The sequence below is a fragment of the Notolepis coatsorum genome (genome assembly GCF_963971535.1).
Source record: "Notolepis coatsorum genome assembly, chromosome: 4".
Taxonomy (NCBI): domain Eukaryota; kingdom Metazoa; phylum Chordata; class Actinopteri; order Aulopiformes; family Paralepididae; genus Notolepis; species Notolepis coatsorum.
The window spans coordinates 56,745,924-56,761,301 of record NC_140168.1 but is presented as its reverse complement, the minus strand read 5'-3'; the positions used below and the strand labels follow the sequence as shown (position 1 = coordinate 56,761,301).

Below are 15,378 nucleotides of genomic sequence, written 5' to 3'. Positions count from 1 at the left end.
ACAGATTGGAAGAGTAACAGAGAAAAGAAGGCAGGAGTGATCTTTTGAAATTATAGACTGAAAAAAGGTGAGAGATTCTAGGGACTTTGCCAGCAGTCTATCAGCCAAAACCACGAACACCACTGCGCTAGGAAGAGAGACTGATAGAGCTGGCATGACTGTGTGGGAGTGTAGCCAGAGCCTTGGTCGATATGGGAACCACAAGCACACACACACACACACACACACACACACACACACACACACACACACACACACACACACACACACACACACACACACACACACACACACACACACACACACACACACACACACACACACACACACACACACAGGGAGATCTGATTAGAATCTCCCCCCATTTCCACCGCCTGAATCCCACTGGCCCAGCAGCCAGGTGGGGGCTTGCTCGTTGTGCCTGCATGACTCATCCATCCTCTCCTCTGGCACATTCTACCCACTGCACTGGAGCAGTATAGGCAGGTAGGGAACTGACCCAGCTGCACACTGCCTCTTATGCAAATGCCAGCCTCTGGCTCCCCATACCAGCCGGGCAGAGATAGTCGTAGTCAAGGCAACGCACGAAGGGGGGGGGGGGGGGGGGGGGTTGTAGTGACTCACACAGGTACTCTTCATCACCAGCAGAAGCAGAAGCAGAAGTGTTGCCTGTACCACCTGTCCGCCTGGCATCAATCCCACAATCAGGCGGGTGGAAGGGAAACCAGGGCCGTTTTTGCAAAGGTGACAGCTAAATATATCCGTTCAAACTGTTGAGGACTACAAGACGAGACTGGGGCATCAGCCACTCTGTCCTACAACAAATAGTCTACATTTGGTTTATCGTTCTAAGAAGTGTGATCAGGCTTGACTTAGATGGTAAGGTTCCTTCTGTATGTGTTGCAGATGATAATTATGCTGTTTGCTGCAGTTGTGTGTGGTACTGCCAATTCCTAGAAGCCTCACACTGGCTTTAACATCCATGACAGCTGGGCAGGGTCAATCATTGTGATAACTGAGAAAGATGCTACAAATATCCTGAAAAGGGTATACCGCTTAAAGGAAAATGCCAACATTTTGGGAAATTAGCTTATTTGCCATCTTCCCTGGAGTTAGACAAGAAGATACATACCCTTTTCTTCTCTGTGCGTGCAGTAGGCTTAGGGAACAGCCGCACCGTTAGCGTAGCTTAGCTTCATCACTGGAAGTGGGGCAGTCCTTTACCCTGAAGTTCCCTACAGTCCCCTACAGTCACGAAATACACTCCAAATACAACTCCAAAATGTTCCTGTAAACATATTGTGACCTGTGTATTTACCACGTGGAGAAATAAAAAATAATTTAATTCGATAATTACGTTTTCTAAGCAAATATACTCGGAACAATTTTTTGCAGAACCACTCCTCTCTGGGGTCAGTCAGTAATTCTACGCAACGCAATGATACTTACTAGGTCGGGGGGTTTCAAAATAAAAGAGCGACGTCTATAGCACCGGAAATACGTTTATTTTGTACATTATCTAACGTTAACACGAACCTAAACTAACTTTAGGTTAGTTGTAACGTTAGTTTAGGTTCGTGTTAACGTTAGATAATGTACAAAATAAACGTATTTCCGGTGCTATAGTATAGACGTCGCTCTTTTATTTTGAAACCCCCGACCGGAAGTAAAAATGATACCTCGTTATCTGATTTAGTGTCCGGTTGTTGGTTTTTGTTAGCTAGCAGCATATCAACATATCAACGAATACTGTTTTCTAAATTGGGGAGGCTTTTAATCGTCAAGGTAAGAGGATTTGAAGGCATGGTATCCATAAACTTCAATCGGTTCGGATCCTTTGAATGAAATGAGAATGTAAACAAACACTGGCGTCACGTTAGTAAGTATCACTGCGTTGCGTGAAATCACTGACTGACCCCAGAGAGGAGTGGTTAGATAAAAAATTGTTCAGAGTATATTTGCTTAGAAAACGTAATTGTCGAATTCAATTATTTTTAATTTCTCCACGTGGTAAATACACAGGTCACAACATGTTTACAGGAACGTTTTGGAGTTGTATTTGGAGTGTATTTTGTGACTGTAGGGGACTGTAGGGAACTTCAGGGTAAAGGACTGCCCCACTTCCAGTGATGAAGCTAAGCTACGCTAACGGTGCGGCTGTTCCCTAAGCCTACTGCACGCACAGAGAAGAAAAGGGTATGTATCTTCTTGTCTAACTCCAGGGAAGATGGCAAATAAGCTAATTTCCCAAAATGTTGGCGTTTTCCTTTAAAACACAACCCACTCCCAGTTACATGTTTACTCTGCAGCGGTCTGGTCTCTCCACTCTGATAGGAACAAACTATGTAAATCAGGCACAAGTGAAACATGATCATGTATCTGGGAATTTCCCAACAGATCACGTTTACCTTTTGTGGTCACAGATGTTACCAGAGATTATAGAAGACACTGTAACGTGAGAGGTGAGAGGTGACATAGGAACAGGGTACAGCGTCCATCACGGGCCCTGGAAGGCTCCTGTGTCATGCAATCGGATATGGGTCTGTGTGTAAAATAGACCATGGACCAGTCCAGGATTGTAGCTAACATAGGCTATTGTGGGTGACACACTTTTGACACCACACACTAATTACTTTCTTCGGTTTGTCTTGTTAAAAACACAACCCTGTTGTACTTCCTCTTTGCCAAAACAAGGAAAAACTTCTTGAGTTGCTGTGCATTTCCCCGCCCCCCACGCACAGCTCTCTATTGTTGAACGCATCGCTGCAGAATGAGACGGAGTCGCAGGCTTCTGGATGGTCCCTGGTGTTAAGCTACAAGGTCGTAGAGATGGAAACATAATGACACGGTTATATAACATACGGGTTTAGTGGACCACATCTGTGGCAGCTGGAGAGATCACTGGGTGAGTTTATAGGAATATGATGTCATAATAATATCAGTTTATATAATTTTGTGTGGCAGCCTTTACCTCTGTAACTCACGGGGTGTGTGTGTGTGTGTGTGTGTGTGTGTGTGTGTGTGTGTGTGTGTGTGTGTGTGTGTGTGTGTGTGTGTGTGTGTGTGTGTGTGTGTGTGTGTGTGTGTGTGTGTGTGTGTGTGTGTGTGGAAGGGGGGGGGGGCAGTAAAATGCGATGGGCATTTTAACTTAACTTGACTCCTGCATGGCAGAATTTATGATTTATGAACAGAAATAATGCAATGCAATATGCAATAATACATCCCTCAGATATTGATACTTGCGTTCATTTGCTTGTGTCCTTTTGGTGAACCATCAGGGGCATTGATGTGTGTTCATTGTGTAATAGAGCTCTCATCCTCAGATCTTAAAGTAGGCCAGGCCAGGGCGCTGGTGGTATTGGCCTGGTTGGGGGCTATAGGATCCTATGAGAATGGGATCATCACTGTAACTGTGGTTATACCCATTTGTATTCTAAAAGAATGACTTTAATCTCTCAGATTACAGTCAATTGTATCTTTCCATTGATATAAAAGGAGGAGGAGGAGGCCTCGAGCCCACCCCAGTCATCCCCCGCCTCCTGCAGGCAGGATTGGGAGCTGCGGAATCCCGTGACATCACTTCACCGGTAGTTGCCATGGTTACACAAGTGATGTCAGCGTGTTTCGCCCCCCAGTACCACGTGTTCCATATATAATAACTGGCCGCCTGGTTGCTGTGGACAGCAGCATTTAGAGAGCTGAGCACTCCGTGAACAGTATCCGCTCCGCGCAAAGTGGGGCAATTAACTGGAACAACACAACAGTCTGCGTTGTCTGATGACGGGGATATTTTACAGATAACTCTTTTTGTGGATATTGGATATATTTCCTCAACATGGCTGTGACTGAGGCTGGTAGTGAGTTGAGTTACTGCAAAATGAGGGGAATTGTATCAGTTCTCACAGGTGAGTGGATTTATTAGATTCAGGATATCCATATGCTGGTTTATGGGCTTTATTGATGTGTGAATTGTACTCGTTATGAATACGGTGTATATTGAATTCACTGTAATTAATACGGTTTCGCGGACGCGGTTCGAGGCTGTCGGAGGACATGTGCCTGTATATTGACCACCGTTACATATAGATCCGATTCGTATCATTAGACTTCTAGCATCCAAATGTATGGGATTATTTCGTGTAATAGTCTAAACGGTTGATTTGCATTGTGTCCAAACCTCCAAACCAAAGGGGAGAAATAATGCGTCATTCATCACTCCTGGAAGGAAAATGAATGTACCCTACGTAGCTGGTTACATAACACATAACATGAGCTTTACGCGCAACCGGCAAAGCTATTCAACGGAATATTTGGAACTACTAACTAAACTAAAGAACGGATTTCAAATCTAACACAAATAGATGGTCTATTGGTCATTTGGTGGCCCGGGCTTACCTTGTCTAGTGGTAATTTCTTTCTTTCTTTTATTTGTATTTATTTATTTATTTGCATCAGTCCAAGCCAGGTGTCCTCGCATCCTCACTGCATTGAATGGAGCGCAGTACGGGTGACGTCGTATTCTCCAGGCTCTCCACTGCTGTGAATTCATGTATTTTTCTCGATTCGCAGCCTTCATCAAGGAAAGGAAACTGGGACTGAACGACTTCATCCAGAAGCTGGTGTCAACCCCACATATCTGTCAACAGTGAGTAAATAACTATGTGGCCTATTCAAAAAGAAAATGAAAAATATATATATGATGGGCTATATAGCACTGCATGCGTGTCCATCAATCATTTAAGAAAATATGTGTTAAAGTGTGCTCTTTAATGACTTAATTCATCTTTAATGAGCAGACAGAACATGTCTATGTGTCAAACCACAAGACACAGGTTACCAGTATTTATTTTTTATTTTGCATCCATGGTCAGTGTACCTGTGTCTAATCCAATCAAGCATTCTGTGTTTGGCTGTACATTCTGCGAACTAGGTATAATCTCGACCCAAAGCCTATTTTCATGGCGAGCGCGTTCCCACCACAACCTCTCCGACGCCTAAGCACATTTGCTGCAAATCCCTTCTGACCGCTAGACTGGGTTAACGCCATAATTAACACAGGATTGGGTCAGACCGGTGTCCTGTCCTGTTCAGATAAAGGACCATCTGAGCTGCTCTTGTCAGTTATGTCTGAGTCACTTGTTTCGATGGTGACATTCTGATGTCTTAAGCAGAAGTATAGCCTGTCAGGTTACCATTGAGACTGTCCTGAGCTTGACTAGTGTGTCTGTACAAACAGACTGTTGTTAAACACAATGACAGGGAGCCTTCAGTTGTTCTGTTAATTACAGTAGGCCATAGACTAGTGTCTTCAGAACACTAGTCAGAACACTTTCAGAACATTATAATAAAATAATTATTATTATTATGAATTATTATTATTATTACTACAGTAGGCCATATACTAGTGTCTTCAGAACACTTTCAGAACATTGACAGCTCATCTGTAGTTCTGTGATTTCACTGTTAGTTGCCCAATAACAAACCAAACACAGTCAATCTCTAGGTTCAATCTCTAACCTAATCTACTTGTCTCTTTCTTCCCAGTGCTGAAGTTACCAATTTCCTGAAGATTGATGTGAATCAGAATGAGGAGATGGATGATGACGAAATTCTTGAACGTCCAGTAAGCATCAGCTACCCAGCGATTATGATTAAACGAGGCCTTTGCTGAATGATTTGTAAGTATTTTCATCTAAATCACTGAGTATTTATCTCTCTCTCTCTTTCTCTCCTTGTCTCAGATGTACCTGCTTCCAAGAAGCTCACTGGCTGAGGAGACCCAGTAAGTAGCTGCAGAAACATCTCTACAAACTCCTACACTCTTGGAGACGAGGAGATATACTCAAACTCACTCAATCAATCTAATCCCTTTTCTTTTTTTTGTAACCTCTTACCATCAGGATCAAACCTTGTGATTTTGACTACCTCAAAATCATCGGCAAAGGCAGCTTTGGAAAGGTAAGCATCTGACTTGTTTGTATTGCGGCCTCTCATCATCTTGTGGCCTGTGTGGAATAACTTACTCAGTCAAATGGATCCGGTTAATACGATTTATTAACCAGAGAGATCAATATAGTGGAGAAAATGGCTGAGGGCTCTCCTCCGGATTACTAGCCAGGATACCAGGAAGAAGAGAGCGACCCCCCAGTTCAGGGGTCACTTCTATACAGGAGGGGAGGGGGGTCCCACCAGGACATGGAGTTTACAAAGGGGCGGAGACAAAGACACATGTCCTTATGAGAAGACACTAGGCTTTATCTCCCACAGTTGCCTGTGAAACCTGTAGCAGTGTCGTACAGTAGCACCATGACTAACACAGATCTCTGCTGGTTCCAGGTGCTGCTGGCTAGGCACAGAGAGTCCGCCACTTACTATGCCGTCAAAGTCCTACAGAAGAAGATCATCTTGAAGAAGAAAGAGGTGAGCCCAGTGGTTCCTCTCCCGTAAAACACCTTTATTTATTGTAAATCAAACTAAACCCAAACTCTATGGAGACCAAAACATTATTTACTAATCTCTCTTACTACCTTCCCCCTCCAGCAAAAGCATATCATGGCCGAGCGAAGTGTACTGATGAAGAATATCAAACATCCTTTCCTGGTGGGGCTACACTACTCTTTCCAGACGACAGACAAGCTCTACTTTGTCCTCGACTATGTCAATGGTGGAGAGGTAAGCAACAGCCTTCACTCGCTCAGAAATTCACCTCTGAATTGAATCCACCCAGAATAATGGAAAGACTTCCTTAAAATGTTAAAACACGCTCTCTGTTGCTTCCCCCCAGCTTTTCTACCATCTTCAGAGAGAGAGGATATTCCTAGAGCCCAGGGCCAGGTTCTATGCCGCTGAGATTGCCAGTGCACTTGGCTACCTCCACTCCCTGCATATTGTTTACAGGTACATTGCAAATGAGCCTGGAGCACCCCCTAGTGGACATTTACATATAATATGAGTCCATACTGAATAAGGAATATAACATGGAGCTGAATGGACACAGAGTTGAATATAGAAAGAGGAAATAATGTAATCCTTTCTCCTTCTACTTTACAGGGACCTCAAACCCGAGAACATTCTGCTCGACTCTGAGGGCCATATTGTTCTGACAGATTTTGGTCTCTGCAAAGAGGGCCTCGAGCCCAACGAAACCACATCGACCTTCTGTGGGACTCCTGAGGTAAGTAAACCCACGTCTTCACCAACACTGGGTACCAGGAGTGTTGGAACCCAAATGCTAATCGGTGACATGGTCATGGACTGACTTTTCCCCCTGTTATGTTCTTCACAGTACCTGGCCCCGGAGGTGCTCCGGAAGCAGGCTTATGACCGCTCCGTTGACTGGTGGTGCCTTGGATCAGTGCTCTATGAGATGCTCTATGGATTGGTGAGTGCCATTTTAAAGAACCAGTACAATGATGTTGAAAATGTCAGGAGTGTCATTCTCAGCGTCGGTGAATCGTTTGATTTGTTGTAACCGTTGTAGTGCACGCCCCCTCTCTGAGCACAGCCAACTCTCAGTATGTTGAGGGCGCGGCTCTCTGTTCACTGAACTTAGTATCATATGGGAGAAGAATTCAGCAACTCTTTGGAGGCCGGTGGATGTTCTAAAAATTATGTTATTTTCTATTCATACAATTAACATGCAATTAACATACAATGAACATGCCTTCATCAGGGTTACAAAGTATAAAGTTAATATCATAAGACATTAAAGGTGCTATAGATATTTAATTAAAGGGGCTATGCACTGCTATTCCTAGCACTATTTGGGCAACTTTACACAATTCCTGTTAGTCTATTGAAGACATTTTTTTCAAAAAAATTCATTGTTTTATATTTCTAATCAAGTACTCGAAACCATCATTTTTCAGCCTCAAGAAATCAGGCTGTTATGGCCTGGCTCCGCCCATAAGCACTTTGAGTGACAGTCAGACCACAGTCTGCACTGGTAGAGGGAGGGAGGGAGGGGGGGGAAGAGAGAGAGAGTTCAGTTCAGTTCAGAGTTTTTATTTGCCACATGGAATAATACAATCATAGTTTCTTCATTAAAAAATCATAAATAGTCATTCCATGGACAAAAGGAGCAGGAAGAAGAATAAATCTTATAGTTATAAAGTTACCTGCCCCTTATTCCTAAACTAACATGTATTTTCTTAATGGTCGGCGTATAACCTTATTTACACAAATAATCATTTATACCATGAGAGAGAGAGAGAGAGAGAGAAGCCCCTCCCTCTCTCTTCCTTTTTTTCTTTCTATCACTCTCCCGTTCGGAGGTGTGTGTCGCGCGGACCTCCGTGCGGCAGGTCCCCCCCCCCCCCAAGTGCCCCCTCTCTCTCCCTCCCTCCTTCTCTCTTCCTTTCTCTCCTTTCTCTCCCACTCGGCTCTCGCTGATGAGACGAGGCAACTTTTTTCTTTTCTTTCTTTCAATCTCCCGTGTGGCGCGTGGCCGGCAGGTACCCCCCCCCAAGTGCCCCCTCTCTCTCCCTCCCTCCTTCTCTCTTCATTTCTCTCCTTTCTCTCCCACTCGGCTCTCGCTGATGAGACGAGGCAACTTTTTTCTTTTCTTTCTTTCAATCTCCCGTGTGGCGCGCGGCCGGCAGGTACCCCCCCCCCCCCCAAGTGCCCCCTCTCTCTCCTTCCCTCCCTCTCTCTTCCTTTCTCTCGGCTCCCTCTCGGCTCTCTCTTCCTCTCGGCCCTGCAGCCCCACTCGCTGTCTAGTCTAGGTAGAATGGGGGCGGGCATTAGCTCCAACCACAGAGCCAATCGCATCACTGTGCACTATCCACAGCGCCCAGTGACGTGACTCGGGACTTCAAATCAAAATGACCCGATTTACTAGAGGCACAGAGGGGCTGGGCTGAAACGGAGCAATTCGCCAATATGGTATTTAGACCCTAAAACACATTGATACGAACTCCTATTACTATAATACAATGCTAGAGACTGAAAAATGACATTTATAATGCATGGGACCTTTAAAAAAAGAGCTAGATAAATAAATCCTGGTGCTCTAGTGCGACATCTAGTGGCTGAAAGTTATCTATACCACATTAAGCTTTCAGACGTAAACTAATGAATGGGACCAGTGTGATCTGTTGCTATGGGAGATAACATCGGCTAACCTATGCTAACTGGTGATACATAAATAGTTTTTGAACCACTAAAATTAACTAAATTGTAGCAAACTAGTTTCTAGATATCTGAAAGGGTTTGATTCCAGGATGATAGAGATCAAAGGGCTTTAGACATACATCAACGAAAAAACAAAATTTTCAATGTACTGAATCTTAAAATAAAAAAACCTGATATATTTCATTATGAAATGTCCTGTGCTTTAATTTGGATCGTAGAATGTAAATGTAATGTTGTTTTCGTGTGTTCTTCTCCCCACAGCCCCCCTTCTACAGTCGTAATACAGCCGAGATGTACAACAACATCCTACACAAGTCACCTGTGCTGAAGCCCAACGTGTCCAACTCAGGCAGGGAGCTGCTGGAGGGTCTCCTTCAGAAGGACCGCACCAAGAGGCTGGGGTCGAAAGATGATTTCGTAAGCACACACCGATTGACCCATTTATACAACAAATACATTTAAATAAAAAAATACACACGAAAGCCAGTAAGTAAAAAGTTATTTCCTCGTTGTATTGAAGTAGCTTCCTCATTTCCCCACAGTTGGAGCTCAAGTACCATTCCTTCTTCTCCCCAATAAACTGGGACGACCTGATGGCCAGGAAGATCTCACCCCCCTTCGTCCCGTCGGTGGTACGTTCACAGATTAGATTAGTTTACAGGAGCATGGATTGGTGCATGAACGGTGTCTTTGTATTTCACAATAGATTTGTTTTTGGGGTAACATACTGTACCCATCTGCCATCTCTAACACTTTATTCTGGTTGGCTTCACAGACCGGCCCCACCGACCTGCAACATTTTGATCCCGAGTTCACCCACCTCCCAGTGACCTCATCCCTGTGCAACACGGACTGCCTGACCGTGACCAACAGCATCAGGGAGGCGGCCGGAGCTTTTCCGGGATTCTCGTACGGGCCTCCTTCCGACTTCTTTGAATGACTCCAGCTCCGTCCACCTTACGTCCAGAGAAACGCACAATAGAACAGGCTCCAGAGCAGGAGAAACACTGCCTACGTGTATTTGAGGGACCACAGCGGCACCACCTGCCCAGCGGGACATAGCATTGCCTACTAACAGGATTTATTTACTGACATGCCTGACAAAAATGAGCATCGTTGGGACAAATATCAAGCATGAAGAGTGGAGAGATTGCATGGGACTCTCGTGGTCCAACAACAGTCACCCTGCTACTCATCCACCCTGACTCCTGAAGTGAAGAAGAAGTGTGCCAAGTTTGTACACTGTGTTTTGTACACTGGGGACAATGGGACATGAAGAGAAGTGCCTGAGGTTCTGAAGGCAGTCTAGCCAGTAGCAGCGGAGCTTGGCGAGAGCCAGCTGCATTAACAAACAAACAAAAGACCCCACAAAAGACTGTCCATTAGTTTGGACTTGTGACCATGGCGCTAGTTGTAGTGGGCCATGCCTTTATGATATATCTGCAAATGTTTTGGAGATTTATTTGTCTCAAGGTTCACATTGTTTGTTTTCGTTTTTTTTTATCCATGTGAAATGCTCAATTGCACTTGAGGAGACAAGGGTCAAGAAAACTAAACCATCTACTTAAACATCCTCCGTTAGTATCAGTTAATTTAGACAGCTTCATATCTGTTCACCTTCATGAATCATATCTACTTCATATCATGTACGGTAATAGATTAATATTGCATTTCAATAGTGTAAACTTCTACCGACACTTATTTAAATGGACCAAACAATGGACTGTGGTAGTCAATGAACCAAACTCTTTTTGACCAATTTGTCCTCATAAACCTAAGAACAAAGGTTGTACTGTAAAAATAAATGTTACAATATATTTTATTTCAAAACCAAATGGTTAGCTATTTACTATTCACGTTGACCTTTTAACTAAATCTTATATATTTACAAGTTCTAAATGTTTCATGTAATCATCTGTTGAGAATTATACTTCCTGTGAGGGAAGATCTTATTTTCTTACATGTTTTTCTCTTTCATTTCCTTCTCCCGTTATCACCAGGGACTGTGTTGACCTATTAAGAGTTAAGACATCTGCTTTCTGCAGATTTGCTGAAATATTTTTTTCTCTATTACATCTACAGAATGCGATATACAGTTTAACCAGCAATAACAAGCCTGCGTTGATGATAGCACATATATCAATCTTCTTGTTGTTTCTTTTTGAGTGAAGGTGATTGCTGTTTTATGGCAAACACTCCAGAAAACCTGCTAGATTGTTTTATATCATACATTACGTACTGATACAGAGCGTACTGATGATAGAGAAGTTAACTGTTAATGTATTGTGCCTGTCCAAGGCGGCCTGAACCATGTGTATGTACATATCTCTTTCCTATAATCCTAATGGTCCCTATTACGGTACTAGAAAAGGATCTGTATAACTGCTGCAGTAAATTCACAAGGAACCACTAGGGGGAGCAAGCTCTCGTTTTTCTCTTGACAGACTTTCAGCTGATATTGTGTGTGGTTCTGGAAAGTGCAATAATATATTGCTGGCTTGGCTAGAATAACTCATTGTTGGCTGTTCAAAAGAGAGTCAAATATAAATTATTGTCTAATACTCATTAAATTATTCAGAGAGGGTTTTCGGTCAATGTGTCAATATGGGAAAAGATCAGAAAGTGATGATTGCTAATCTTTCCCCATGTTTAAATCACATTCTTAATCATGTCAGGCCATTTTAGTCATGCTATGAGTGCATTTTCAAGCCTGCTGAAAATTATAAATAAAGCAATACAGTTCTAGGCAATTTTCTTCCATATGTGGAAGCTTTACTTATCCGGTTTTGTATTTCTTTTCATGTATATTTATTTACATGTCATTACATATTGTCCTACTACTGTATAAATACCAGAGGATAAATAGGCCAACTGAATTGTAATCTGTTACACAAATTTTAAATAAATTCAACAAATTGAAATAAAAATATAATGCACACTGGGTTTTCGCCAAGTCTACAATGAATTAGCTTAACATTATATTTCAAATTATCAAAGTTTCTTCCTGAACTGACTGATTGATTGATTGATTGATTGATTGATTGATTGACATTCCAAAGTAGCAATAAAGATCATTGCTTTGTACAACTTGCTCTGCCTCAGACGTTTGACAACATGCCACATATGTATGCGGACTGACCCTTTAAAGGGGAACTCCACTTTTTTTGGAAATTAGCTTATTTAACATCTTCCCTGGAGTTAGACAAGAAGATGCATACCTTTTTTGTCTCTGTGCGTGCATTTTAGCTTTGGGAATAGACGCTCCGTTAGCATAGCTTAGCTTCATCACTGGAAGTGAGGCAGGACAGTAGCCTTACAGTGTATTGCAAGGTCTGACATTGACCAAACTTGATATGCATGACCTTGGTGGGCTCTAGGTCAACTCCTGAAAAGGGGGTCAATGTCAGACTTTGCAATCAAAAGTTAGGGGGCTAATAACCCTTGCCATAATTTCAGTGCGCCCCCTAACTTTTGATTGCAAGGTCTGACATTGACCCCCTTTTCAGGAGTTGACCTAGAGCCCACCAAGGTCATGCATATCAAGTTTGGTCAATGTCAGACCTTGCAATACACTGTAAGGCACTGTAAGGCTACTGTCCTGCCTCACTTCCATTGATGAAGCTAAGCTATGCTAACGGAGCGTCTATTCCCAAAGCTAAAATGCACGCACAGAGACAAAAAAGGTATGCATCTTCTTGTCTAACTCCAGGGAAGATGTTAAATAAGCTCATTTCCAAAAAAGTGGAGTTCCCCTTTAACACTTTCAGCTGTATAAGCACATTTTGAGAAGGGGCACTTCACCAAAAAACAATGCTAAATAGTTTTTCACATAATCTCACATGTCCAAAAACTCAAAACAGTTTTGCACACATTCATTTAGTTTATTGAGAGTAAATTATTTTAAATGTGGCCACCAGTGATGCTATCGCAGGGACATTGAATCCTTGTGTTGTGTTAATTACAGCTCAATGAAATTATAAGGTATTGCTATTTTTCTACATCATTTCATGGAGCTGTAATTAACACAACAGAATCAGAAATCAGAAAGGAATCAATGTCCCTGATGACATCACCGGTGGCCATATTCAAACTAATTTACTCTCAGTAACTGTTGAGGTAAATTAATGTGCACAAATCTGTTTTTGAGTGAGATTATGTGCTAAATAAATGCAAGTGCCAGGTAGAATCTATAGTGCCATCAAACAGCGACCTCTCTAGGCAAAAGAGCCCAACTTGTATAGTGCTTTGTTTACTTTTGTGTTTTGGTCTGGCATGTCAGTTAGACTAGAGTTTAGTACCTTATTATACTGTGAATTTCTCCAGACCTCTCTTGGCATAGCCTGAGGTGTGGCCAGCAGTAGAAACCCCTCCCCCTATCCCCACTCAACTCCAACCCACATATCAGACCAAAACAAAAAATCTAAGTCAAATTCAACTTTATTGTCAATTTATATTGTGCAAGACATACAGAAAGTTGAAATTACGTTTCCCTCATTTCCATGGTGTATATAAAAAGATAGACAAAGACAATATAAACAACAAAAGTAAAAATGTAAGACACAATATACAAACACACAATATACAGGACTGTAAGATATACAATATATATATATAAATTAGAATGAGCTAAAATGAGCTCAGTGCAATTTTTTTGCAGCAGTAGTAGTACTGAATAAAGTTAAGTAAATGGTAGTGAGTAGAGTAAAGTGAAAATGTAAACAAAGCGCAATATCAACAGGGGCTCTTTTGCCTAGAAGTTGCTGTTTGACGACATCACAGATTCTATCTAGCAAGAATCTGTAATGCCATCAAATGGCAACCTCTAGTCAAAAGAGCCCCTCTTAGTACTGCACACTTACATGTTTAGTTTTTGGTCTGATGTGTGGGTTGGAGTTGAGTGGGGATATGCGGGAGATGTTATTGCTGCTGGCCACACACCTCAGGCTCTGCCAAGATATATCTGGAGAAATTCACACTATAACATTAAGTTACTCTATTGTTATAATGTATATATTTATAATATTATATATATAGCAATATAGTAACTGTTAATTTCTACAGACGTCTTTTACACAAGCCTGAGTTGTGTGGCCAGCAATAGCAACCCCTCCCCTATCCCCACTCAACTCCAACCCACACATCAGACCAAAACAAAGAATGCCATTTTTTTATGTATGTTTTCTATAATCAAATTAAACAAAGTGCAACAACACCAAGCTGGGATTTAGCCTAAGGTCACTTTGACTGCATTACAGATTCTATCATTGCAATTATGTATACTAACAAGTAGCACTAAAAGCTCACACCAGGATTAATAAACGTGGCAGAACTGAATGGGGGGGGGGTTGCAGCTGTTCAGCTGAATTTGGGGGTGGTAGTGGTGAGAGAGGATGCAGCTGTTCTTTGCACCAACTTTAACATCTTTCCTCACATCTACCGGTATGTTCACACCTGTCGCCCTGCGCGCCAAGGACCATCCTTTCATGAATGAATCTGTTGCGTTTGCGCAGTGTGTGCTCGCTCGCATGAAAACTTCCTGCTAAATAGTGGTCCCTAACAACAGACAAAGCTTTGACAGTGTGGAATTAATTGAAGCCATTTCATTGGAAACATAAGCGTATTTGCCTCCTAGATGGTAAGATTGATAAGAGGTCGTTTCATTAGCTAGTACATTGCTGCATGTTTTTTCAGATATATTTTCGAATAGCTAAAGAAGTGAGAATGGAGTCCTCTCACACACACGTTGCCATTTCATGACATACTCCATTTATTGGCACAGAGTATTGCCTGGAATGGAAAAGTGTCCTGCCTGGGACCAGTTAATGCTAACGTTAGCTAAGTAACTGTAGATGTGCATGCAGAGTTATTACAAATATAACGCCAGGCCTGCATGCATTGCATACCCAGCCTTGCCCCTAGACTCCCTAGTAACACTTAACCTAGCAGCCTAGCTAGGTAGCTAACGCTACAGTCTGACTCGGGGCCTTCGCCATCATTAGACGCGATAGCTAACCGTTAACGTGAGCTAGCTAGCTAACGCAACGTTTATGTAGTCAGGGAAGAGTCAATGGGGGTTACGTGTATTTGCTGGTACATATTGTTATTACTTCAAATCATTCTCCTTTGGGTGCCTGTATTATTATTGTGTCGCGTTAATAGTATGCCAACTTAAACCCACGTCGTAATTGCACGTCCCAAAAACATAGCTAACGTTAGCCTCGGGCTGTGAACTAGCGAGCTAACTTT

General features: G+C 42.5%; 2 protein-coding genes across 2 annotated transcripts in view; both read left to right on the top strand.

The window, feature by feature from the left end:
• Positions 1-3,695: 3,695 nt before the first annotated feature.
• On the top strand, positions 3,696-12,073 carry LOC311227826 (serine/threonine-protein kinase Sgk1). Its single transcript, XM_084313661.1, has 13 exons — positions 3,696-3,905; positions 4,570-4,645; positions 5,545-5,623; positions 5,742-5,782; positions 5,901-5,958; positions 6,337-6,420; positions 6,541-6,672; positions 6,785-6,897; positions 7,051-7,174; positions 7,286-7,381; positions 9,394-9,549; positions 9,675-9,764; positions 9,908-12,073. Exons 1-13 carry the CDS (start codon positions 3,836-3,838, stop codon positions 10,070-10,072), a joined length of 1,284 nt encoding a protein of 427 aa, XP_084169787.1. The 5' UTR covers positions 3,696-3,835; the 3' UTR covers positions 10,073-12,073.
• Positions 12,074-14,692: 2,619 nt separating this feature from the next.
• eya3 (EYA transcriptional coactivator and phosphatase 3) overlaps positions 14,693-15,378 on the top strand; it is a 56,876-nt gene continuing 56,190 nt past the window's right edge. The window contains exon 1 of the mRNA XM_084313140.1: positions 14,693-14,767. The gene's annotated coding sequence lies outside the window, so the exon portion shown is untranslated. The remainder of the gene's footprint in view (positions 14,768-15,378) is intronic.

What these genes read in the sequence shown, in the direction of transcription:
- LOC311227826 (XM_084313661.1), top strand. Translation starts at nt 3,836, where the DNA reads ATGGCTGTGACTGAGGCTGGTAGTGAGTTGAGTTACTGCAAAATGAGG. An exon ending in TCATCTTGAAGAAGAAAGAG is followed by an intron (nt 6,421 to 6,540) that starts GTGAGCCCAGTG and finishes TTCCCCCTCCAG; the next exon opens with CAAAAGCATATCATGGCCGA. An exon ending in TCCCTGCATATTGTTTACAG is followed by an intron (nt 6,898 to 7,050) that starts GTACATTGCAAA and finishes TCTACTTTACAG; the next exon opens with GGACCTCAAACCCGAGAACA.